Raw genomic sequence first — 25,092 nt, forward strand, 5'->3', positions numbered from 1 at the left:
TCTACGGACCTGCCTCTTCACCAGGACCCCACACCTGTATTTTGCCGTCCCCCCTGTATGCCCCCCCCCCCCCCCCCAAGCGGGGCTTGTCTCCAAGCGTTGGCACCCGCCGTCCCCTCCGCCGGACGCGCCGTCCCGTTTCAGGGACTAAGGCAGCTTCCATTTCCGGTGGGGTCTGTGTCCACCCCTTTCCTTTGCGCTCGTCATTCCCTTCCCCGGGCTCCCCCATCCCTGGACGGACGGCGGGCAGTCCAAGTCCCATCACCCTGGTTTATGTCTACAGTCGGGATAACAAATGGCTACCACGAACGCAGCCAAAACTCGGCTAAAGGACGAACGCAACGCCCAACTCGGTCGCGCGTGTCCCCTCGGGGCCACCGTCCCCACCCCGTCTTCCGGATGGTCAGGAGCGCCCGCCCGCGGAGTGCGTAGGCGGGAGGGCGGGCTCAAAGCCCAGATCGCGACGCCCATTGGCTGAGAAGGGTCGCCTGGAGGGGGGGGGGGCGGGCGAGGCCTGCGGCTGACGTCAGGACGCCGCGCTCCGAACGTCGAAGCCCAAGGAAGAGCGGAGTCAGCCAGCTCGCGAGCCTCCCCTCGGCGGCGGTGGTGTCGCCTTGGCCCGCAGCTGCCGAGTCCCCGGGGCGAACGGCGGAGGTGGGTGTGAGGGGCGGGGAGCCGGCGGGCGGGCCGGCGCGGCGTCTGCTTCCGGCCTCACGCCCCGCGGGCCCTGAGGCCTTGGTGGCTGTCACCTCAACGGACGCGGCGCGCGAGCGTCCACAGGGTGTGGCGGCGCGGGCGGCACTGCGCCTGCGCGGACGGGTGGGGCGCGCGACCGCGCACCCCGCAGCCCGTGCTGTCGCTGGCCGCCGCCCGCCGGTCCCTTGGAATTTCTGGGCCCCCGGCGCCCCTTGTCTCCTATTGGCTGGGCGGTTCCAAGGGAGACGACCGCGTAGTCCTGGGCGACGGGGGGCCCTGGCGCCCGCTGCTTCCCGGGGACGCGGTGCGCAAGCGCGGCGCGGCCGGGGCGGTGGCTCGCGGGCCAGGTGCGGGGGGTCGGGCTGGCTCTTCCTTTCCCCCCCGCCCCACCCACCCCGACTCGGCCCGCTGGACGGCCCGGTGTCAGGTGCCCCCGCCCTTTCCACCTGCCCGGGACCCCGCCAGGCTTTCCCCAGCCTCCTTCCGGGGCCCGCCAGCGCCCTCTTCTGTTTCCTCTTTAAGACTTTTCCGAGGGTTCCCAGCTCCAGGCACCTGTTCCCGCCCCCTCCATTTCCTGTAGGATTTCCGGGTTCTCCAGCAGGCTTCGCCTTTGAGCTCACCCATACTTGTCATTATTCCTTCAGGTTTAGACACCCCCCCCCCCACCCCCCAGTCCTTGTCTCCAAGACACCCATTCATTTTCCTGTGTCCTCCCCACCCCACTCTTACCTGCCGAAAGGGTTCAGGCACCCCGCAGCTTCCTCTGCTGATCTCCACCCGGGCGGCCGCCCCGTCTCTCCCGCAGGCCTCCCCCTCCCTCTAGGTCAGGAGCAGAGTTCCTCGCCTTAGGGAACCTTTCTGAAGTGGTTCATTCTCCTCTGAAATCGTTCTCTTAAGACGGGGGTGGGGAGCATCCGGTCCGAGGGCCCTGCCAAGGCATTGGGGTGTGTGAGGTTAAATGTCTGACCAAACGGAGCAGACCAGTTTTTAAGTGGATAGTTCTGTACGGCCTCGACTGTTGTCACACAAATCCAGAGGTCCCTCGGCAGGAAGAAGGCCCCCCACCCCTGTCCTGAGCGCTGTCTAGGAAGCCATTGCTTCACATTGACATTCTCCTTGGGCACCCTCTGCTTCTCCAGAACCTCCCTTTTCTTTGTTATTTTGTTGTTGTTGTTGTGTCCCCTCTGTTTTTTGGCTCCAGGCTGGGTCAGACCCTGCCTTCTTTACCGAGTTCTCCCAGCCCCGAGGGTCCACTCAGGCTCATTGGAGCGTCCCCTCTCTCCCCTGCTGCTTCTCAGGAAGTCACAGACTCCTCACCCTTGGCCGCGGTCCCCACCCGCCCTCTCCCCTCCCCGTCTCAGGGTGTCCCCCAGTCCTTCCCTTTCATGTGGGTTTCAGATCCTTCTCCTTCCCTCTGGTTCACGTCTTTCGTTTTCCACCCAGGGCACTGCAGGAGGCCAGGCCCTCCCCTCCCCTCCCCTCCCCTCCCCTCCCCTCCCCTCCCCTCCCCTCCCCTCCCTTCCCCTCCCCTCACGCTGGCCCTTTTATCCCACACCCAGGGCTGACCACAGCCCCCTTTCCTGCCCGGCTTCTCCTGAGCCCATCTGCCTCTCGCCCCCACTTTGTGACGTTTCTTTTGCTGCTTCTTGAGTCTCCCTGATTGACCCCTTTTCCCGCAGACAGTGAAAAAGCAGTCTGGCTCCCGAGGTCCACCCCTCACACCCCAGGGTCCAGATGGCGGCCAATGTGGGTGATCAGCGCGGCACAGACTGGTTAGTGGGCAGAGGGACAGGCCGGAGGGGTGGCGGGAGGAGCGAGCCCCAGTGTCCTCCTCCTCCTCGGGGTGGGGCCTTGGACGGGGCCAGGGCAGGGCTGGCCCCCTGGCGGCCGAGTGAGGGAGCATGGGCTGCAGTGTGGGGGCGTCAAGCCTCTGAGCCCTCACTTTGCACAGTCCAGTGCTGGTTTGCAAAGTCGCATGCTTCATTCAGTGAACTGCCATTGGGGGGGCAACCTTCGACACTTAGCCCTTTATCTTTTTGCTAATTGTTTTTTTCTAAAACTGTGATTATAACCGGCTGAGTGGGGTGGTGTCGGACAGAATTCATAGTTCCTAGACCACTTAGACCTGCGCGGCACCAGCTCCTGTGTTAGGTTCTGCAGGTGTTGCAGTTGCTGTGTTTGCTTTATATGTACCAACTGCTTGTGCACAGGCCCCCCGCACAAGTCCTTTAGGCAGGCAGTCTCATTGCTTCCGCACAGAAAACCAGACACACCGGGTGTCCGCACGTCCTAGGTTGGAGAAGCTAGGCTGCAGTAGACAGAGAGGGGACCTGTGATCCCACAGGGTGGTGGCCTTTCCCGCCTCGCCCACACGCAGGCGGGACAGCAGCCGGCTCTGTGCTCTCCGCAGGTCCTCCCAGTACAGCATGGTGGCCGGGGCGGGCAGGGAGAACGGCATGGAGACGCCCATGCACGAGAACCCGGAGTGGGAGAAGGCCCGCCAGGCCCTGGCCAGCATCAGCAAGGCGGGCGCTGCCGGCAGCTCCAAGGCCAGCAGCAACGGGCCGGTGGCCAGCTCACAGGTGAGGAGGGCACAGGCCGGGCACCCTGGGGGGGGCCGCTGGGGCGGGACACGCTTGGTATCCTCTCGTGTCACCTCCAGTGCTCCTAGAGTGGGGAGGCAAGGACTGTCCTCAGAGCGTCCAGGGGCCACGTGTCCCCGTCCCTGAGGGGCCTGGGTCTGAGGGCAGAGGCGTGGCTCTCGGTGGAGAGACGTCCCCAGTTCCTGGGCGGTTAACCTGTTTGCCGGTTAACGGGGGCCGTGGCCATGGGCGCCTGCTGCCCAGGCTGACGGCGTGTGGGCCTCCCCACAGTATGTGTCTCAGGCGGAAGCCTCGGCCCTGCAGCAGCAGCAGTACTACCAGTGGTACCAGCAGTACAGCTACGCCTACCCCTACAGCTACTACTACCCCGTGGTGAGTGCTCCCTCCCGGCCCCGGCCCCCCTCCCCGTGCTCCCTGCACAGACCGCCACCTGCCACACCACGGCCACGCGCTCCTGTGGGCCCAGCCTCGCTGTGTCCCCGCGCCTCCGGGGGGCGCCTTTCTCCGAGGAGCTTTGTTATTTAAGGGCGTACCCCTGCCCTCCACTCTGCTTCTCTCCCTGGCCTTTCTTCCGCAGCACTCACCGCTGGGCGGGTTACTTTGAGTGCCAGCTTCATTCGGGCGTGGGTTGTCATCTTTTAGTTTTGTTCTATTGCGGGGCTTAGAAGAGCTGGCACGCAGCAGATATTTGTGGAACAGGGAGAGAATTCTGAGAAAGAGCGCAAATGGGGTATAGGCTTATAGAGGTTTTCATTTCATTTAATGCTTTCCTTAACGTCAGAGAATTTGGTGCATTTATGTGGTAGAGAGAGAAGCAGAGGGGTGAGCGATGAGGGGAGGGTCAGGACCGCGTTGGCTGCTGAGCAGCAGGAGGAGGGGAGCCGGCCTGCCACTCACCCTCCTCCCTGCCTGTGCAGAGCATGTACCAGGGCTACGGCTCCCCCTCCCAGTACGGGATGGCCGGCTCCTACGGCTCAGCCACACCCCAGCAGCCAGCAGCCCCCCAGCACCAAGGCACTCTGAACCAGGTAACGCCCAGCCCATGTCTGCGTCAGGTTCCGGCTGGGGATGTGGTTTGTGAGTGTTGTTGAGCCACCCGCCTCCTGCCGAGCAAGTCCAGCTTTGAGAACGAAGAGGGCAAAGCAGAGGTTTTGAAACTAGGATGGGTTTGGGGCTTGGCAAGGCCAGGGCCTGGGCTGTTGGGGTGATGGTGGGGGCAGCCTGTAGTGTGGCAGCTTGTCTGTGTGTTCCCCCCGCATGTGCACTCATGCACAGCTGCACACATGATCTGGCCCTGCACGCACATGCACCTTGGCGGAGTGGTGGAGCTAGTGCAGGGAGGCGAGGGACCCGGGTTCGAATCCCAGCACCCCCTCTGGGGTGTGAGTACAAGTCCTGCGACCTGCTGCTGCCAGGGTGTAATCGTGTGTGTGCCATGGCTGATACGGGACACGTGCTCCGACCATAACCACTGGGGGCGGCGGGGGGAGGGGGGGCTGCTCCACTTACCAGTTGGGGCCATGGGAAAGGAGCGCCTGTCTGAGCCCGTCTTCTCAGCCGTGGAAGGGTGGTTAGGAGACCCCGTTCCCCAGGGGAGGGTCACGGCCGTGCTGAAAGCTGAGTGATGTGACAGGAGTGTGAGTGAGAGCAGCCGGAGACTCTGCTCCCGCCCTCAGCGCCACTTCCTCCGACAGCCCCCCGTCCCCGGCATGGATGACGGCATGTCCTACCAGGCCCCTCCCCAGCAGCTGCCAGCAGCTCAGCCCCCTCAGCCCTCCAACCCCTCGCATGGGGCTCACGCTCTGAACAGCGGCCCCCAGCCTGGGACAACGCCCGCCACACAGCACAGCCAGGCGGGGCCCCCCTCGGGCCAGGCCTACGGGCAGCACACCTACACCGAGCCGGCCAAGCCCAAGAAGGGCCAGCAGCTGTGGAACCGCATGAAGCGTGAGTGGGCGGCGCCGAGAAGCCAGGGCCGGGCTGGGCATCAGCCTCGGCAGGAGGCACAGGGTGCAGGGATGGTCCCAACCTGGAGCTGGGCCTGCCAGTCCCGGGGGGCTGGGGTAGGCCTAACGCCAGCTTTCGCTGCTCCCCCACCCCCAGCGGCCCCCGGGACTGGTGGTCTCAAGTTCAACATTCAGAAGCGGCCCTTCGCTGTCACCAGCCAGAACTTCAGCTCCACTTCGGAGGGCCAGCACAGCGGCTTCGGCCCCCAGCCCAACCCCGAGAAGGCCCAGAACCACAGGTGATGGCCCTGGCCCGGTCCTCGGCATCCGAGGGCACCCGTGCAGGCTCTGCTGCTCCAGAGGGCGGGGTGCTCCCTCGGGAAGCTGTGAGCGTTAAACGGGAGGGAAGGAAACGCTGGAGTGGTGCCTGCCTGCACGTCAGCTCGCGGAGCGGCGGTGGTGACAGGCTGTGCCGGAGTGGGTGCTCCCAGCTGAGTCCCACTTGTGCCCTGTGCAGGGGGAGCCTGTCGGGGAAGCCGGACGACTGGCCGCAGGACATGAAGGAGTACGTGGAGCGCTGCTTCACGGCCTGCGAGTCGGAGGAGGACAAGGACCGCACGGAGAAGCTGCTCAAGGAGGTGCTGCAGGCCCGGCTCCAGGATGGCTCCGCCTACACCATCGACTGGAGCCGGGAGCCTCTGCCCGGGTGAGTCCAGCCTGGAGCTGAGGCCGGGGCGGCCTGCGTGCCGGGTGGGGCCGGGGCGGAGCTGAGCCGTGGACGCAGGTGGGGGAGGCATCGGGTGGAGTGTCCCTGGGGCAGGTGGGGGCGTGGGTTGGTGACGCCCTGCTCTGTCCTCAGGCTGACTCGGGACACGGTGGCAGAGAGCCCCAAGAAGAAGCGGTGGGAGGCCCCCAGCAGCCTTCACCCTCCCAGGGGGGCAGGCGCCACGACCAGGGGCGGGGGTGCCCAGTCACAGCGAGGGACGCCAGGGGCTGGGGGTGCTGGCCGAGCGCGGGGCGGCAGCTTTGCCAAGTTCGGCAACCGCAATGTCTTCATGAAGGACCACAGCTCCTCCTCCAGCACAGAATCCCGTTCCCGCTCCTCCTCCCGGTCCCCGAACCGCCACTTCCGCCGCAGGTGGGTGCGGGCTCCAGGCGGGGGTGGGCCTGCGGGGGAGCCAGCTCGGGCCTCACCTTCCTGCTTCTTCCACACAGTGACTCCCATTCGGACTCGGACAGTTCCTACTCAGGGAACGAGTGTCAACCCGTGGGTCGCAGGAACCCGCCCCCCAAGGGCCGGGGAGGTCGGGGGGCCCACATGGACCGGGGCCGAGGCAGGGCGCAGCGAGGGAAGCGGTGAGCCTCTGGGTGACCAGGGAGGGTGCTGTGCCCTTGGGCGGCGCAGCAGAGGCCTGGTGGTGCTCGATGCCTGTCTCCTTTACCGACCCTCCTCCCTCCCCGCAAGGCACGATCTAGCGCCCACCAAGCGCAACCGCAAGAGGATGGCGGCGCTGGAGTGTGAGGACCCCGAGCGCGAGCTGAAGAAGCAGAAGCGGGCGGCCCGCTTCCAGCACGGCCATTCCCGCCGCCTGCGCCTCGAGCCCCTGGTGCTGCAGGTGGGCGGCCTGGAGAGCAGCGGGGGTGACCCTGACTGGCAGGAGCTGCAGATCGTGGGCACCTGCCCCGACATCACCAAGCACTACCTGCGTCTCACCTGCGCCCCCGACCCGTCCACAGTGCGCCCTGTGGCGGTAAGTGCTGGGAAGGGCAGGGCCCGGCTGGCCGGGTGGGCGCTCGGAGGGGGAACTGAGCACAGCTTGTGCCTCCGAACCCTGAGTCCCAAGCACACAGCCTTGTCGGGGGCCTTCTAGGCCTCGGGGCCTCCGGGTCCTACTCGAAATGGGACAAAGGCCCCAGCGTCCTGATTGGGACAAGGCCGTGAGTGTTCCTGTCCCCGGTGCACGCAGGCTGGGCGCTGACTCGGGACTGGCTCAGGAGCTCTCCCGCAGTCTGTGGGTTCTTCCTCACGGGTGGGCCTCTAAGGGGGTTTGATGCCGCAGCCTTCATTTCAGACACCGAGTTAGCGGAGCTTAATGGGGTTTGGGGTGTCCCTGCTCGGCCTGCTGTCACTGAGCTCCATGTGACGGCCTTCCAGGTTTTGAAGAAGTCGCTGTGCATGGTCAAGTCCCAGTGGAAAGAGAAGCAGGACTATGCCTTCGCCTGCGAGCAGATGAAGTCCATCCGGCAGGACCTGACGGTGAGGGGCTGGGGCTGGGTGACCAGGGGTGGGGGTGGGGATTGGGGATGTGGGGTGTGCGTCCCGCCCTGCTCTGGCCTGACTCCTCTCCTTGCTGCCCCAGGTACAAGGCGTGCGCACTGAATTCACGGTGGAGGTGTATGAGACACACGCCCGCATCGCCTTGGAGAAGGTGAGTGGGTGCTGGGCTCCTCCCGGGCTCCTGGGCTCCTCCTGGGCTTTCTCCCCCGCCTCACTCTGCTCCTCTCTCCCTGCATGCCCTGCCCCCCGCCAGGGTGACCATGAGGAGTTCAACCAGTGCCAGACGCAGCTCAAGTCCCTGTACGCGGAGAGCCTGCCCGGCAACGTGGGTGAGTTCACCGCCTACCGCATCCTCTACTACATCTTCACCAACAACTCGGGCGACATCACCACGGAGCTGGCCTACCTGACGCGGGAGCTGAAGACGGACCCCTGCGTGGCCCACGCCTTGGCACTGAGGGCAGCCTGGGCTCTGGGCAACTACCACCGCTTCTTCCGGCTCTACGGCCACGCGCCCTGTATGTCTGGCTACCTCATAGACAAGTTTGTGGACCGGGAGCGCAAAGCCGCCCTCAAGGCCATGATCAAAACGTATGTTCAGCTGAGGTCCCCCGCGTCCCCCCCTCTTCCCCCTCCACTCCTGGCGAGCAGGCCTCTACCTCCAGTCCCCTCCCTGCTGTCCCTCCTGCTCCCCTTTGCTCAGCCCTCCCTCTGGCCTCTTCCCCCCTTCTTTCTTTCCTTCTCTCTCTCTCTCTCTCTCTCTCTCTCTCTCTCTCTCTCTCTCTCTCTCTCTCTCTCTCTCGGTTCCGGGGTCCCTCCACCCCCTGCTGATCGTCCTCCCACTCACATCACCTGGGACCCTGGCTGCTCTGCTCGGGGCTCCTGCCTTCGAGGCCTCCGCCTGCCTTTCTCTCGTGGCTCTCCTGCCGCAGCTCTTGCTCTAGAGACAAACGACAAAACAGCCCTGCTCCGGCAGCTTCTGGTCTGACGGGCCAGGGCCCCATTCCTGCTTGAGTCTTTGGAGGGTGCCACATGTTAGGGAAGCGGGTGAGATGCCAGGCAGCTGGGCCTGTGCCCCACACATTGAGTGCCCGCCATGTGCTCGAGAGTGCGGGGATCTGTTCTTAGGGCAGTGAGTCTCCCCCGGGGACAGGGACGTGTCAGGAGGTGCCTTGTTGTCACAGCTGTCACAGCCCGGGCTGCTCCTGGCCTGTGGTGGGTAGAGACCGGGGTAGCTGCTGACCAGCCCACAGCGCATGGCGCCCCACAGCACTAATGAGGGGGAGAGCCCCTGCCGGCTTGGTGGTACGAGGCCTGGAACACCATGTCTGTTAGCTTCGACCCACGTGGATGGTTTGGAGCCTGGGAAAGGACGGTCGAACTGAAGGTTAGGGCACTCCGGGGCCACAGAAATAGAGGGAACATGGGCAGAAACGTGGGGTGAGGATGCAGGGGAGCTGCTAACTGACCGGCACCCTCTGCAGCCCGCCAGGCCCTGTGGGGAGCTCCCAAGCTCCCTCCAGCTCAGGTAGCTGGGCCGGGGACTCCTTGTTAGTGTGTGTGCTCGGCCTCGGGGCACAGATGGCTGGTGCCTGTGGGAGGGGCCTGGCCTGGCACTGCCTTTCCTTGGCAGACAGGTCCTGCAGGGTGGCCAGGCCGCCAGCTCAGGCGGCGGGGGGGGCAGCAGGCTCTCCTGGCTCCATGGACAGCAGGGCTGGGGCCGCACATGGGCTTGGGGCAGGGCCGGTTCCGAGTACTTTTAGCCACCAGCTTCCTAGGTGACACGCCGGGGCTGTGCCTGGCGCTGCGGTTCCCGGGGTTGTTTGTGAGGGTAGATGGCTCAGCCTACAGGCCAGGGTTCGCTCAGGCACTGAGCACTTAGGACAGCTGCTTCCGGCACGGGCCCAGTGCTCAAGCCGTGTCTCTTGTTGACAGCGGAATTTCCTGTGTGGGAAGTGTAGGAAGTGCTGGCACCTGTGCCCAGGGCATCCCTGAGGCGCTCAGACCCAGGGTTGGGGTCCTGTGAGGGCCAGGCCCGCAGAGTAGCACTCAGCCCTCCCGTCCTGTGCTGTCCCCATGGGCCACCTGCCGGGCCCTGCCCTCGGCCGCAGTGGCCCTCTTCTGAGGGACTGCTCAGGCCAGGGAGCAGTGGAGGAGCTGGCGGGGCCCCTACCCTCTCCCCCTCCTCCCCGGCCTCCCGCACAGGTAAGTGAGGGTAAAGGGGGCACCCACCTGAGGGCCCCCCAAGCTCCAGAGGTGGGAGGTGGGGGTGAGGGGTGGGTACCAGAGGTCAGCAGGTAATGTGCTGAGGAAACTCTCTGGGTGTCGGAAGGGGGGCACCCACTCCCTGTTCGTGGGGCCCCTGCCTGCTGCCCGCCTCATCACATTCTCCTCTTGTTTCCATAGCTTCCGCCCTGCGCTGCCTGTCTCCTACCTGCAGGCCGAGCTGGCCTTCGAGGGCGAGGCCGCCTGCCGGGCCTTCCTAGAGCCCCTGGGCCTGGCCTACACGGGCCCGGACAACGCCAGCATCGACTGCCGCCTCAGCCTGGCGCAGCTGTCCGCCTTCTGAGCACCGCGCCAAGGGGGTGGGGGCAGGGCTGCGGCCCCCACGCCACCTCTGCGGATTTTGTTTTTGAGCCATGGACTTGGGTTGTAAATTAATTGTGGGGAGTGAGCTCCAGGCAGAGCCACCACCCCTGCCCCCGTTTTCCTACCGGGGAGTCTGTACAGAGATTTTTTCTACGTTTTTATTTTTGCCTCAGAGGGATGGGACGGGGAGGGGGGGGGGCAGCCGAGGGTTGGGGGCTTGGTCTGTCCACCCTGCACCTCTACTAATGCTGTCTCAGTGTTTTCTCTCTCTCTCTCTCGAGCTCGTACTCCGGTACCAACCCGGCACCCTGGCCCATCTCACGCCAGGGGGCCAGCAGAAGAAGACAGGCCGCTCCGCCCGTGCCCGCTGCGGCGGGGGCACCAGCACGCTGCCCGCCGCTCATCGCTCGTCGCCCATCTGCCTACCTCACCAGAGACTCTTGTTGCCCAGCCCTCCGGGGCCTCAGTGCTCGGGGCGCGGGGAGCCGTAGAGACTGTGTCTTGCCCTCGGCTCCCGCCCCAGAAATGCCACCGCCACACCAGGCCACCAGCAGATCCTCGTTGCCGCCTGTACCGAAGCCTCCGGAGGCCATCGCGGGACCTCACCGGCCGGGCCGCCTCGTCTGCAGTTGTATTAAGTTGTCTCGTGTCCCCTCCTCCCGCCACCCCAGTGTTTCTTCTAGTTTTTTCCCCCCTTCCCTCCCTCTTCCCCCTCCTGCTCCCTCCTCCCTTGGTTCAGCACAGGTAAACGGTTCCCCTCCCCGCCTTCATGGATCACCAGCTCACGTCACATTTCCTTCTCGTTTCTTTTTGTGTGTTTATTTAAGTTGTTTTCCCTCCTTCCTCCCCTTTTCTTTTCCCCTCCCTCCCTCTTCTGCCATGTAATCGGAGGTTGTGCAATGAGTTTGCAAACAGCTGGACTGTCAGGCTGCTTTTTTTCCAGATATTCCTTCTCTGCCTCCCCTCCCCTCCTCTCCCCCCTTCTTTCCTTCATTCTTCCTTTGGATCACTGAGCACGTGTGGAACCTTGAGAGAAGCCACAATTAAAGAGAGAGAGCGAGCGTGTGCTTTGTCCCTCCTGCTTGGGCTGGATCTCCTCCGTGTGGCCCTGAGGTCCGATTTGTGTCCCCGGAGAGGTCTGGGGCTGTCAGCCCAGGGGGATCTCAGCCAGGGGCCGGTAGGTGTCCCCTGCCCTCCCCATGCGGCACAGCCAGAGTTGTCTCAGCAGCTGGCTCCCCAGCGCCTGCCCTGGGCTGGACCCAGGCATGGGGAGGTGGCCCTGAGAGCCCCGGGGGACCTTGGCCAGCGTGAGGTGGGGGTGCAGCCCCCCTAGGGGCTGTAGCACTCTGAGCCCTTCAGCCTCCAGCCTCCGGCTCAGCACTTGGGCCATGTTTTCCAGGGAGGGGGAGGGTGGCGCACAGAGCACGTGGGGGCCCAGGAGCACCAGCTGCCTAAACATCACCTGCGGAGGTACCTCAAGTCCCGGATCGGAGAGGGCGCGTTTGAGCGCACTGATGGCAGCCGCTGTCTCCCCGGGGCCCTCCAGCCTCAGCAGGGCCAGCGTCAGGTGCAGGGCCTGCGGGGGCACCAGGAAAGCAGCGCACCAAGGCGCAGCTCGGACCAGCTCTTCCTGGGCCTTGGCCACCCCCGCCTGCAGCCCGGGCTCTGTCACCATGAGGGCCACAAAGTGCGTGGGGCGAGGCTGGCGAGGGGCTATGGCCCCGGCCGCGGTGGCCTCTCCGCCAGCTTGGGGCCAGGCCTCCGTACCCCACTCCACTTGACACCCCTCTTTTGTCTCAGAGAAGTCATCGAGGGGCTGCCCTGGGGCCGCCACGGTCCGCGCCGCTCTGGTCCTGGCTTTGGCGGCCAGCTTCCGCGCCCTTTCTGGCTCCTTCGCTGGGGAAGCCGGGCTGCTGGCCCCGCCCAGCTCCTGGGCCTCCACCGAAGTCCCCGCCGGCTCCAGGCTCCCGGCTTCGGGGCCTGTCCCAGGCGGCTGTCCGAGCCCTCCTGCTGGGGCGCCAGAGGGGGGCGCAGCTGCGCAGTCCTCTGCTTCCCGGGTCCCAGGTGTGTCCTCGACCCCCTGCTCATCCCCGCTGTCAAGCGCCTCTCTGGTTCCGGGCGCGTGCTCGTCATCGTGCGCGTTTCCGGCCTCGAGCGCGTCCAAGTCATCCTGCACTTCTCCGTCCCCAAGAACGTCGAGCGCGTCCAGGATGGTGGGCCCGCGGCCCTCCGCGGAGCCGGAGCCAAAGACGTGGTCCGTGCGCGAGTCGCGATCCCACACGATGCGGCCGCGGAAGCGGAAGTAGCGGATGCGGTGCTGCGGGACGGCCAGCGAGCCGGGCCCGAGCGCCGCCAGCGGCTCGTCCCAGCAGAAGGCGCCGAAGGGCTCCTCCACCACGCCCAGGAAGCGGTCGGTGTAGCCCACCGCGAAGTCGGCGGGGTCCAGGCGCGGGTCCCAGCGGATGCGCTGGATGACGGCCGCGGCGGTGCGCAGTGGCGGCTTTTTGATCCCGGCCTCGGCCTCGGCCTCGGCCTCCGCCCCGGCCCCGCCTCTAGGCTGCGCCGGCGTCGGATCCCCGGGGTGGGGCAGGCGGCATCGGGCGCCGAAGCGGCAACGGCCCTCCAGGAAGAAGCGGCAGGCCGGCGGCGGCGGGGTCTCCGCGGCGGGAGACTCCAGGGTCGATGCGGGCTCTCCGGCCGCCGCCATAGGAACCCGGGCGGTGACCCGGCCGTGTCGTCAGCGGCGGTCGCTCCGACCGCGCCCCGATCCGGGAAGCACGCCCTCGCGCTCGCAGGGACTCTGACTCAGGCCCACGTGGGTCCGCCCCCCGGGGTCACCTGGGAGTCTGTCCCCGCCCCCGTCCCCACCTTTTACTGGTGCAGCCCCTCCCGCCCCGGCCCGCGGCGAGCTGGCCCGGCCCCGGCTAGTGGTTCACCTGCTCGGCTCCGCCTAAGTCCTGAGAGCCCCACTCCGCCCCGTCCAACGAGTGCACGTGCCGTCCCGCCTCCGGCCCCGCCTCGGGAGCTGCCTGTGCGGCCCGCCCTCCGCGGGCGCAGGGACCACGAGGCGTCTGCAAGATCAAACCGAACCTCGTAGCTCAGATTTGACGCCGCTGCCGTCTCGCATTTGAGCCCACACACCTTGGGAGGCCAAGGGGCCCTCCTCCAGGGTCCACTGCACCCCGCCCCGCAGCGGGAGCGCGTCAGGCCGCCTGGAGCCAGCGGCGCTGTCAACAGGACGAATGAATGGGCCTGAGGGCGCGGCCACGTCGGGATCCCGCCCCGGCTCTCCTAAAGGGGCCACGTCCATCGGACCGGTCCGGTCTCTGCGGTACCGGAGCTGCAGGTGACACACCTGACTCTCCAAGGCGCCGGGACCCCATCACCCTCTCTCACGTGCACAGTGAAGAGACAGAAGCGGGCACAGGCCTTAGCCGTTTATGTATAGAGAAGTGGGGTGCGGGAAGGCAGGGCGCGGGGAGCCGGGAGCCTATAGGCCAATGACGTCGTCCAGCTCGAGGTCCGCGTCGGGGCGGCAGCGAGCCCTGGGGTGCTGCGCCCCCGAGCCGGGGTCCGCGTCGGGCTTGGCGGCAGCGGCCCCGGGACGCTCCGCGTCCATGACGCCCAGCACCGCGTCCAGCATCGAGGGGCCCAGATCCAGGTGGAAGGACAGCAGCGGGTCGGCGGGCGCGGGCGCGCGGAGGGCGGGCGGCGGGGGCTGGGGCACGGCGGGCGGCGGCGCGGAGCGCGGGGCCCCCGCGGGAGGCGCGCGGGGCTCGGGGGGCGGCCCCCCGCCGTGGCGGCTCAGGAACGAGGTGTCCCCGAAGGCGTCGCCGCCGCGCCCCACGTGCAGCGTGTGCCGGAAGTCGCCGAGCGGCGCGGAGATGGAGAGGGCGCCGCGCTCCGGCCGCTTCTTGGGCTGCGCGGGGCCCAGCTGCTTCAGCACCGGCATCTGCGGGCGAGGGGGCGGGTCAGCGGGGCCTCCCCTGCAGGAGCCGCACCCCCAGCCCTGGGTCTACTCAGATGCCTTCCAGAGAGACAGGATGATGGTGCGGGGATCACTCCCATTTTACAGGCGGGGAAAACCGAGGCCCCGCGAGGCCCGGGGTCGCAGCTGCTTGGTTCACATCTCACTCAGCTCTGGGTCTGCCCGGGACCACCACGCGGTGCCGATTCCAGTCAGAACAAACATGCGAGGTGCCTAGAGGCCAGGCAATGAGCCACCCTGGGGGGGGGGGGGGTGCTCCCCAAACTTGGCAAAAACCCCAGCTCCTCACACATGGGGGTCCCTGAACCCAGGGCCGCCGGCGCCTGTGTGGGGGCAGCAGGCCCGGAGCCTGGGGCCCACACACGTCCGGAGGGAGGCCGGGGAACATGCTGACCTGTTTTATTTATTTTTAAAATGTCTGGATTATATTTGTGTTTATACCCACCCGGTCGCAAAATACAAGTTCATCTCTAAGGAAGGGGCCTGGCCTGAAGATGCTAACCGGGAATTCTAATATTTTTTTTTTTTTAAATATATTTTATTGATTTTTTACAGAGAGGAAGGGAGAGGGACAGAGAGTTAGAAACATCGATGAGAGAGAAACATCGATCAGCTGCCTCCTGCACACCTCCTACTGGGGATGTGCCCACAACTAAGGTACATGCCCTTGACCGGGATCGAACCTGGGACCCTTGAGTCCGCAGGCCGACGCTCTATCCACTGAGCCACACCGGTTAGGGCGAATTCTAATCTGTTTAGGGCGGGTCTGGGAATCTGCATCGAGGCACAGTGTGTCCTCATGAGAATGGTTGGAGTTTGAAAGAGACCATTTAACGTCTCAGTTTCTGTAAGAGGATGATGATAAACACATTTCTCTGCGTTACAAGATTGGCCAAAGGGCATGCACCGGGGGCGGGCAGCTCACACACTGGAAGCGAGGTGTCCTCTGGCCACGTGGACCCGCAGGGTTCATGTTACAGGGAAACGCCTGCCAACCTTTGCCCACATCCTGCAGCCCGGCTGCTTTTATGCATCTTCTGGGCGGGCCTTTGATGACCTTGGCCCTTGTGCTAACAGTCGGTTATGACTATGACGAAGGCCCTGTTTGAATGGAGGCCCCGCCCTCTGCCCGCCGCAGGTCTGGGACCTCGCGGTTTCCTCTGTAAAAGGGATACAACCTCACTAGCTCCCTCCCAGGGCACAGGAAAAACCTCAAAGAACTCGACATGGAGAACTGTATTTGTAAGCGTGCCGGCCCATTGGTAGCGCTCGTGTTGGGGGGCCAGGTACGCGTCCCCAGCAATCACGGAGGAACGAGATTTCTAGGTCTGATCGAACCCTTTGAGGAAGGCAAGCCAGCATTGTTCTTTCAGCAACGAGCATCCTGGGAAAGACCAGCGATCAGCTGGAGGAACAGGAAGGCCGGAAGAACGAAAAATTGTGGCAGATGGACGTGCGTGAGAACTGCCCTCCACCCGGCACACACACACACACACACACGCACACACACAGACACACACACGCACACGCACGCACACACACAGAGACACACACACACACGCACACACAGACACACACGCACACACAGACACACACACACGCACACACAGACACACACACACACGCACACAGACACACACGCACACGCGCGCGCACACACGCGCACATACACACGCACGCACACACGCACACACACACGCACACACACACGCACACACACATACGCGCACACACACACACACACACTCTACATTTATTTCTCTGGGAGAACCAGTCTTGCTTCGCCACCTCAGCTGTGTTTCTCAGACTTCCCTGACCTCAATCTAGGCGAATAAACATTTTTATTGCAACCTGTGCAAACATTCACCCCCCTGCCCCTCTGTCGTCTGCGTAAGTGGAAAAATGTACAAAACAAGTTTTACTGTTAAAACACGCTAAGCACTTGAATGTTTTCAATTCTAACCTTTTTTTTTTTTTTAAATGCGGACCTCCGCTCACGAATGAATCTCAATTCACAGTTTAAAAGACAAAATCCGTGCCCCGGCCAGGTGGCTCAGTTGGTTGGAGCGTCATCCTGTACACCAAGAGGTGGTGGGTTCGATTCCCAGGCAGGGCACATACCTAGGTTGTGGGTTCCACCCCCTGTTGGGGTGCATTCGAAGCAGCCGGTGTTTCTCTCTCAGATCAATGTTTCTCTCTCCCTCTCGGTCTGTCTCTCTTCCTCTCTCTAAAAATCAATTTTTAGCCCTAACTGGTTTGGCTCAGTGGATAGAGTGTCGGCCTGCGGATTCAAGGGTCCCAGGTTTGATTCTGGTCAAGGGCATGTACCTTGGCTGTGGGCACATCCCCAGTGGGGGATGTGCAGGAGGCAGCTGATCGATGTTTCTCTCTCGTCGATGTTTCTAACTCTCTATCCCTCTCCCTTCCTCTCTGTAAAAAAAAAAAAATCAATAAATATATATATATATTAAAATCAACTTTTAAAAATCCTCTCTCAGTGCCCATTATTACTCAGAAAGCCAACTGCCCCGGTCTGGATCGGCCTGTGCCCTTTGCTGTGTGGCTTTGGGCAAGCGACTTAACCTCTCTGACTTCATCTCCTCATCTTGAAAATGGGATGGTACTCACATGATACTTCAGAGTCTCCTTGCAAGGACAGGCGAGATGTGGGCCATGAACTCAGCCCAGTGCCCGGCACACGGCGAATGCTCAGCATGTGCTCAGGGCAGCCCCCACCTCGGGTCAGTGTGCCCTGCCCCAGACCAGGAAGCAGACAGGCCTCGGAGAAAATGTGGCTCGCCCAAGATAACAAAGCCGGCTCCGCGGGCTCCAGAGTCGGAGTTACCGCCTCGACTGCCTCCAGCCCCTCGCTCCGAGGCCTCCCTGGGCAGCTCACGGCCACTGCTTCTCCCTGCCCGGCCCCTAGCCGGCCCCTCACCCCACCCGCCTATGGCCCCATCACCACCATTTTCCCAAGGTCTTCCTTTCTGACCACAAACACACCTGGGCTGCTATTTCCTGTTTGTGGGACCTGAACCCACTTCCCCACCCTAAACCTCTGTCGACTCAGCCGAAAGACAAGGAGCAGAGTATTTAAAAAAAAAAAAAACAAAGCCAAAACCGGTTTGGCTCTGTGGATAGAGCACCGGCTTACGGACTGAAAGGTCCCAGGTTCGATCCCAGTCAAGGGCATGTACCTTGGTTGCGGGCACATCCCCGGTGGGGGGTGTGCAGGAGGCAGCTGATCGATGTTTCTCTCTCATCGATGTTTCTAACTCTCTATCCCTCTCCCTTCCTCTCTGTAAAAAAATAAAAAAATATATTAAAAAAGGAAAAGAAAGAAAGACGGAGCAGAATGCCCGGGTGCAAGGGGAGGTCGCAAGGTACTCTCGCAATGCTGACCGTTTCTTCCCCGAGCACTTGTTCTGGGCCCGGAGGGGAAGTCCTGTAACCCTCACACCGTCCCACCCAGGGGGGAGACCACTGTTATCTTGTCCGCTTCACAGTGGTGCAGGCTGAGGCTCAGAGCGGGGGGGGGGGGGGGGGGGCTGGCCCAGGGTCACACAGCAGCGATGTGGAGGGCTGGGTCTGGATGCCAGCAGGCGGGCCGCAGAGTCTAAGGGCGACGGGAGATTGGCCGACAGCCCCATAGGATGGGGCGGGTGCGAGCTTCCCCGTGGAAAAAAGGATGTTCTGGTTTTCGCTAACGGCCAGGGGTTTCCTATACCCTCCACCATGTTGTTTGGTTTCCCTTCTTTTTCCTTTTCTTTTTTGTTTTTTTCCATTCCAGATGAGAACATTCACAGAAATGGCTTTTATGGGTGTGTGTGTGTGTGTGTGTTAATCCTCACCTGAGGCTATTTTCTCCATTGCTTTTTAATTTTTAGAGAGAGTGGGAGGGAAGGGGGGAGAGACAGAGAAAAACATCGATGTGACATGAGAGACACATACCGATTGGTTGCCTCCCACCTGCGCCCTGACCAGGGCCGGGCATCAAGCCTGCCACCGAGGTGCGTGCCCTTGACTTAGAATCGAACCCAGGACCCTTCTATCCACTGGGCCACACCGGCCAGGGCTGTGTTTGGTTTTTAACGCCACCTCTCCTCCTCCTACCAGCTCTGACACCTCGGGGTTAAGTCCCTCCACTTCTCCGAGCCTCCTGTCCTCTTTCCTTAAATTTTTTTTTGTATGGATTGAGTCGAGAGAGGAAGAGAAAGAGAGAGAAACACGGATTCGCTGTTCCATGTACCGGTGCATTATTGGTGGATGCTGGTATGGGCCTCACCGGAGATCCAGCTGCAATGACCGTCTAACCCACTGCGCCCCCGGCCAGGGCTCCGGCCTCCAGACACCGGCCCTCCAGCCAAGCTCTGCGCTCCGGGCAGTGAGGTCAGGACCCTAAAAAGTCTGTCCCTCCGCGGCCCAGGCTCCCACAGAGGGGCCCTTGTTTGGGGCAAAACGTGACGCGGCCAGAGGGGCAGGAGCCAGGACGGGACCCGCCCGCGCGCCCCCTCCCCTCCCTGCGCTCCAGCTGCGGAGGCGGGGGGGGGGGGGGGGGGAGAGAGAAGGGAGGGGGAGCGCACAGCTGGTTCCCCTCGGTCCCCTCCGGCCCCGCTCCAACGGGACGGAAATAACAACCCGCTCCGGATCCGGCCCGACTGGTTCCCAGCCCCGTGGGAGCGGCGGCGCGCGCGGCGGGGGGACCCGGAGGGGCAGGCCCGGCTCCTCGGGGCCGCGGGGCGCGCTTCCCGGGGCCACGTGGCCGAGGCCCGGGCGCTCCGCCGCCGTCTCTCCCCGGCGGTCGGGCGCGTCCCCCTCCGGCCCCGACCCGGGACCCCGGGACGCACTGCCCCCCACTCACCTCGTGGTCCTCGCCGGGCGGGTCCGGCGCGCTCGGGCTCGGCTCAGGCTGGGACGCCCCGTCCGGGGTTCGGGGCCCGCGCCTCCTCCCTCCTTCCTCCGGGCCGGGCCTCACCTGCCGGAGAGAGTGTCAGGCGGATCCTGGAGGGGGGGTCCGGCCCCAGGCAGGCGTCCGGGCCCCTGGGCCACCTCCGCAGGCCCCAGATCCAGGAGTCCCGGCTCCCAGCGCGTCCCCCTCAGCCCAGGAGTCGGGGGTGCCAGCCCCCCTCGTGTCCCCAGAGGTCAGGGCCGCACCCCTGGCCTCGGTCCCCTCTTACCTGCACCGGGCGGAGGGGTCAGCCCCTCTCGGGGGCCATGGTCGGAGCCCAAACGGGCGCGAGTGGCCGCCCAGCCCAGCTGCGTCCGCCCGGGGCGCACAGGGTTAAGGCGCAGGCCCCGCCCAGCCTTCCTGACCGCCCCCCCCTCTCCTCCCCAAAAGTTTGCCTCTAGGATTTAAAGGACTAGAAAGCGGCGGTGGGGACGCGGGGCCCCTCGGGGCTGAGTGTTGGGGCGGGACGGGGCCGGGCCTGGGTGTGCGCGGAGGACACGCCGAGGGGGTGGGGGATGCGCGGGGCGCGCCCCCAGCGCGGCCTCTCCACCCCCCCCCCCCGCCCCGCCCTCTGCTCAGCCTGGAATTTCCTGAAACTGGGGAAGTCTGGCTGTGGGGCCAGTAATTTCTTCCAGATTGCAGCTGCTGGAGAGAGTGTGTGTGTGTGTGTGTGTGTGTGTGTGTGTGTGTGTGAGAGAGAGAGAGAGAGAGAGAGAGAGAGAGAGAGAGAAAGAGAGAGAGAGAGAGAGAGAGAGAGTGTGTGTGTGCGTGTGTGTGTGTGTGAGAGAGAGAGAGAGAGAGAGAGAGAGAGAGAGAGAGAGGAGGCCAGGCAGTGAGACCCAGCGGTGGAGGCGGTTTTCCAGGGCAGCTCGGACCCTGTACCCTGTGGTGGGGACTTTCCCGCCAGGACATCCCGCCCTGAGCTGCCCATCACCAGACAGGCCCTGTGTCAGCCGGCGTGCCTGCGGGGACAGCTGACCGCATGGGTCAGACCTGGGAGTGAGGACGAGCCCCCAGGGACCAGTGTGAGGGGGGGGGGGGGGGCTGACCTGGAGGCCCGCAAGGGCCCCAGCGGGGAGGCCGGCTCAGTGGGAGAGGGAGGCAGGGGCTGGGGGGAGGCCGGCTCAGGTGTGAGCTGGGGCTGGGTTGCGAGGCTTGGGAAGAGAGAGGCAGTTGAAGGACAGCAAGGGGGTGCGGCTGAGCCCATTCTGGAAGGACGATGAAGACGGGAGAGGAGGAGAGCGCTCAGAGCCGCTGGGAGGCTGGGATGGAGTCCCCTGTGCCTGTTCGCCTGGAGAGATCAGCCCCGGAGCCACGGAGACTGTGGGACAGGCCAGGGCAGGGGGTGAACGGGAATGGGGTCAGGCGGCCAGATGGAGGTGCCCAGGTGGTGGGAAGTTCCCTCCGGGTTCCGTGTGGGGGATGGACGAAACAGGGTTGGGAGTTTGGGAGTTGCAACCAGGGCAAACTTTAAGGTGGGGGTGCGGGGGGGGGGTCGCCCAAAACTGTGTAGCCAAGATACCTCCTACTGAGGATGTGCCCGCAAACAAGGTACATGCCCTTGACCGGAATCGAACCTGGGACCCTTGAGTCCATAGGCCGATGCTCTACCCACTGAGCCAAACTGGTTAGGGCCCAAAAGGACTTTGAAAGAGCCCACCTGGGTTCAGAGGGAGAGGAGAGGGACACAGAGAGGGCAGCGATGGAGAGGGAGTGGCCTAGAGGAAGACAGAGCTACACCCAGAGCAAGAAGGAGAGCTACACTCAGAGGGTAGGGCAGGGGACAGAGAGATGGAGACACAACAACACACCCACACAACACAACACAGGACAGAGACAGAAAAAAAAAAGACACCCATGGCATGGCGGAGGGCAGTGGATAGTGTATGGACGGGGAGGGCAGTGGGTAGTGTATGGACGGGGAGGGCGGTGGGTAGTGTATGGACGGGGAGGGCGGTGGGTAGTGTAAGGACGGGGAGGGCGGTGGGTAGTGTATGGACGGGGAGGGCGGTGGGTAGTGTATGGACGGGGAGGGCGGTGGGTAGTGTATGGACGGGGAGGGCGGTGGGTAGTGTAAGGACGGGGAGGGCGGTGGGTAGTGTATGGACGGGGAGGGCGGTGGGTAGTGTATGGACGGGGAGGGCGGTGGGTAGTGTATGGACGGGGAGGGCGGTGGGTAGTGTATGGACGGGGAGGGCGGTGGGTAGTGTAAGGACGGGGAGGGCGGTGGGTAGTGTAAGGACGGGGAGGGCGGTGGGTAGTGTATGGACGGGGAGGGCGGTGGGTAGTGTATGGACGGGGAGGGTGGTGGGTAGTGTATGGACGGGGAGGGCGGTGGGTAGTGTAAGGACGGGGAGGGCGGTGGGTAGTGTATGGACGGGGAGGGCGGTGGGTAGTGTATGGACGGGGAGGGCAGTGGGTAGTGTATGGACGGGGAGGGCAGTGGACAGTGTATGGACGGGGAGGGCAGTGGACAGTGTATGGACGGGGAGGGCAGTGGGTAGTGTATGGACGGGGAGGGCGGTGGGTAGTGTATGGACGGGGAGGGCGGTGGGTAGTGTATGGACGGGGAGGGCGGTGGGTAGTGTATGGACGGGGAGGGCGGTGGATAGTGTATGGACGGGGAGGGCGGTGGGTAGTGTATGGACGGGGAGGGCGGTGGGTAGTGTATGGACGGGGAGGGCGGTGGGTAGTGTATGGACGGGGAGGGCGGTGGGTAGTGTATGGACAGGGAGGGCAGTGTGTAGTGTATGGACGGGGAGGGCAGTGGGTAGTGTATGGACGGGGAGGGCAGTGGGTAGTGTATGGCACAGCGGAGGGCAGTGGGTAGCGTGACGGAGAGATGGAGTGGCACAAAGACGCAAACACCCCGGATAGGTGCCTCACCAAAGAGGATGTACAGACGACCCATAGGCATATGCAGAGATGCGAAAAGTCACTGGTGACCCGGTGATCAAAACGGCCATGAGGTGTCGCCTCACACCTGTCAGCGTGGCTACCGTCAACCAATCAACAGACAAGTGCTGGCGAGGATGCGGAGAAGGAGGAACCCTCGTGTGCTGCTGGTGGGAATGTGGACTGGGGCAGCCACCGTGGAGAACAGCATGGAGTTTCCTCAAAATGTTAACAATGGAACTGAGAGGGTGAGGGGGTCAGAGGTCAACCAAAGGACTTGCATGCATGCATATGAGCATAACCCATGGACACAGACAGTAGAGGGGTGAGGGCATGTGCTGGGGGGTGGGGTGGCTGGGGAGAGATCTATGGTGGAAAAAGGAGACTTATGTAATACTTTAAACAATAAAGAATAAAAAAATAAAAATATATCCTAAGAATCCTGAAGCACTAATCAGAAAGAATGCATGTGCCCCTGTGCTCACAGCAGCATTATTTACAAAAGCCCAAATCTGGAAACAGCCCAAGGGCCCATCAGGAGATGAGTGGATAAAACAAGCTGTATGTAGCCCTCGCCGGTTTGGCTCAGGGGATAGAGCGTCGGCCTGCAGACTGAAGGGTCCCGGGTTTGATTACAGTCAAGGGCACGTACCTCGGTTGCAGGCTCCTGGCCTGGTTGGGGACATGTGGGAGGCAACCAATCAATGCGCGTCACATCGGTGTTTCTCTCTGTCTCTCCCTCTCCCTTCCACTCTCCCTAAAAATCAACGGGGAAAAATATCCTCAAGTGAGGATTAAACAACAAAAACAAAACACCAATACATGTGTGATTAGACATTAGACTTCAAAAAAAGCTGTGGTACTTCTAGGACTATATCCTAAGAAATCAGAAACACCCATCAGAAAGGATATATGCACCCCTATGTTCATAGCAGCACAATTCACCATAGCTAAGATTTGGAAACAGCCTAAGTGCCCATCAGCAGATGAGTGGATTGAAAAACTGTGGTGCATCTACACAATGGAATACTACGCTGCTGTAAAAAAGAAAGAACTTTTTCTATTTGCAACAGCAATGTTTCTCTGTCTTTTTCTCTCTCTCCCACTCTCCCTGTTGAACTCCCAAGCAGACAATTTGCATATTAGCCTTTTATATATATAGACTAGAGGCCCAGTGGACAAAATTCGTGCACTCGCGGGGGGGGGGGGGGGGGAAGTTGTCCCTCAGCCCAACCTGCACCCTCTCCAATCTGGGTCCCCCTTGGGGGATGTCCAACTGCTGGTTTAGGCTTGAGGATCAGGCTTAAACCGGCACTGGGACATCCCTCTCACAATCCAGGACTGCTGGCTCCCAACCGCCAGCCTGCCTGCCTACCTGATTGCCCCTAACCGCTTCTGCCTGCCAGCCTGATCACCCCCTAACCACTCCCCTGCTGGCCTAATTGATGCCTAACTGCTCCCCTGCCAGCCTGATTGCCCCTAACTGCCCTCCCCTGCCGGCCATCTTGTGGTGGCCATCTTGTGACAACATGGGCGCAGCCATCCTGTGACCACATGGGGGCAGCCATCTTGTGACCACATGGGGGTGGCCATATTGTGTGAGGGTGTGACGGCCAATTTGCATATCACCTCGTTGTTAATATAGGATTTGACTCCTGCATAGAGGTCATTGAGAAGACCAAACACAAGGGCTCAGCGAGTGCAAAATTGCCACAGACTCTGACCATGGTGCTGAAATTAGACACCTACAGAGCAATCACAGTCAGTACCACGGACAGCAGCTACAGACCCCGCCCCCTCCTTGCCCCCCTCCTGGGGATGGGTCCTGATGGTCCAATTAGGGAAGGTGACCCCCAAACACCAATCAGAAAGAATATATGCACCCCATATGCTCACAGCAGCCTTATTTACAATAGCTAAGATTTGGAAACAACCCAGGTGCCCATCGCTACATGAACGGATAAAAAAGCTGTGGGTCATTTACACCATGGAATACTACGCAGCTGTAAATAAGAGGGATCTCTTACGCTTTGGGCAGCATGGGTGGGCCTGGAAAATACGATGCTAAGTGAACTAAGCCAAACTGAGGAAGACAAGTATCACATGATCTCACTTATTTGTGGAATCGAATGAACAAAATGAATTGACCAACACAAAGAGACCCAAAGCACGGAGGCATGGAAGAGACTGACATACCTCGATGTGGGTTGGGGGACGAGAAGAGATTAAACCAAAGAACTTATATACTTACATGCATAGCAATAGGGCGGTGAAGAACTGGGGGGTGGGTGGGTAGGGGCTGGGAGGAGAGGGGGAAATAGGGAGAAAATGGGAGATATCTCTAATACTATCAACAATCTATACTAATAAAAGGGTAGTATACTATTTAGACCGGGCATCTTCCAGACATCCATTTGGACGTCCTTCCAGAGAAAGCCACGGTGGTGGGGGCCGAGGCAGGGGCAGTTAGGGGTGACCAGGCTGGCAGGAGAGGACAGTTAGGGGCAACCAGGAACAGTTGGGGGCAATCAGGCAGGCAGGCAGGCAGAGTAGTTAGGGGTGATCAGGCAGTCAGGCAGGTGAGCGGTTAGGAGCCAGTGGTCCCAGATTGCGAAAGGGATGTCCGGCTGCCGATTTAGGCCCGATCCCTGTTGGACATTCCCTGAGGGTTCCTGGAGTGGAGAGGGTGCAGGCCAGGCTGAGGGACTGCCCCCACCCCCGTGCACAAATTTTGTGCCCTGGGCCTCTAGTAAAAATATATTTTTTAAAAAAGAATTCGGGATGGTGTCTAGAGACAGGTCCAGAGTTGCCGGAGTCACCTAGAGAAGGAGCCGAATGTTGCAGGAGGCAGGGAAACTCAACCCGTGGATGAGGGCGAGTGCGACCACAGAGCGCTGTCATCCAGAGAAGGCACTTCCTTATCTACTCAGCACGGGCCAGGCAGACAGGAAGCGAAAGTGGGAGCAGCCTGGGCTTGGTCTCCGGAGCATTCGCTATGGGTGTGCAGCACCACCTGCTTTACAAACATGACATCACTCTCCTCCCCCCCCCCCCCCCCCCGATTACAGGGAAGCTTGCAAATCATAGTGTTTACCATTGAAACGTGTACTATCCCGGTGCACCGAGCATTCCCTCTTCCCCACATCCTC

General features: G+C 62.6%; 3 protein-coding genes across 3 annotated transcripts; 1 reads left to right on the forward strand and 2 right to left on the reverse strand.

Moving 5' to 3' along the window:
- Positions 1-516: 516 nt before the first annotated feature.
- On the forward strand, positions 517-11,173 carry LENG8 (leukocyte receptor cluster member 8). The gene is made up of 15 exons (XM_079799479.1): positions 517-654; positions 2,376-2,468; positions 3,107-3,278; positions 3,570-3,671; positions 4,217-4,327; positions 4,994-5,246; positions 5,403-5,544; positions 5,763-5,951; positions 6,105-6,383; positions 6,461-6,601; positions 6,711-6,996; positions 7,401-7,502; positions 7,606-7,674; positions 7,777-8,114; positions 9,930-11,173. Exons 2-15 carry the CDS (start codon positions 2,431-2,433, stop codon positions 10,090-10,092), a joined length of 2,385 nt encoding a protein of 794 aa, XP_079655605.1. The 5' UTR covers positions 517-654; positions 2,376-2,430; the 3' UTR covers positions 10,093-11,173.
- Positions 11,174-11,251: 78 nt separating this feature from the next.
- Positions 11,252-13,386, reverse strand: LENG9 (leukocyte receptor cluster member 9). Its single transcript, XM_079799485.1, has one exon. The coding sequence runs from the start codon at positions 12,817-12,819 to the stop codon at positions 11,260-11,262; it is 1,560 nt and encodes a 519-aa protein (XP_079655611.1). The 5' UTR covers positions 12,820-13,386; the 3' UTR covers positions 11,252-11,259.
- A 147-nt stretch (positions 13,387-13,533) lies between these two features.
- CDC42EP5 (CDC42 effector protein 5) lies at positions 13,534-19,588 on the reverse strand. Its single transcript, XM_079799523.1, has 3 exons — positions 19,278-19,588; positions 18,962-19,075; positions 13,534-14,064 (listed from the first exon to the last, which is right to left on the reverse strand). Exon 3 carries the CDS (start codon positions 14,062-14,064, stop codon positions 13,603-13,605), a length of 462 nt encoding a protein of 153 aa, XP_079655649.1. The 5' UTR covers positions 18,962-19,075; positions 19,278-19,588; the 3' UTR covers positions 13,534-13,602.
- Between the last annotated feature and the right edge of the window lie 5,504 nt (positions 19,589-25,092).

This window comes from Cnephaeus nilssonii (assembly GCF_951640355.1).
Source record: "Cnephaeus nilssonii genome assembly, chromosome: 20".
Taxonomy (NCBI): domain Eukaryota; kingdom Metazoa; phylum Chordata; class Mammalia; order Chiroptera; family Vespertilionidae; genus Cnephaeus; species Cnephaeus nilssonii.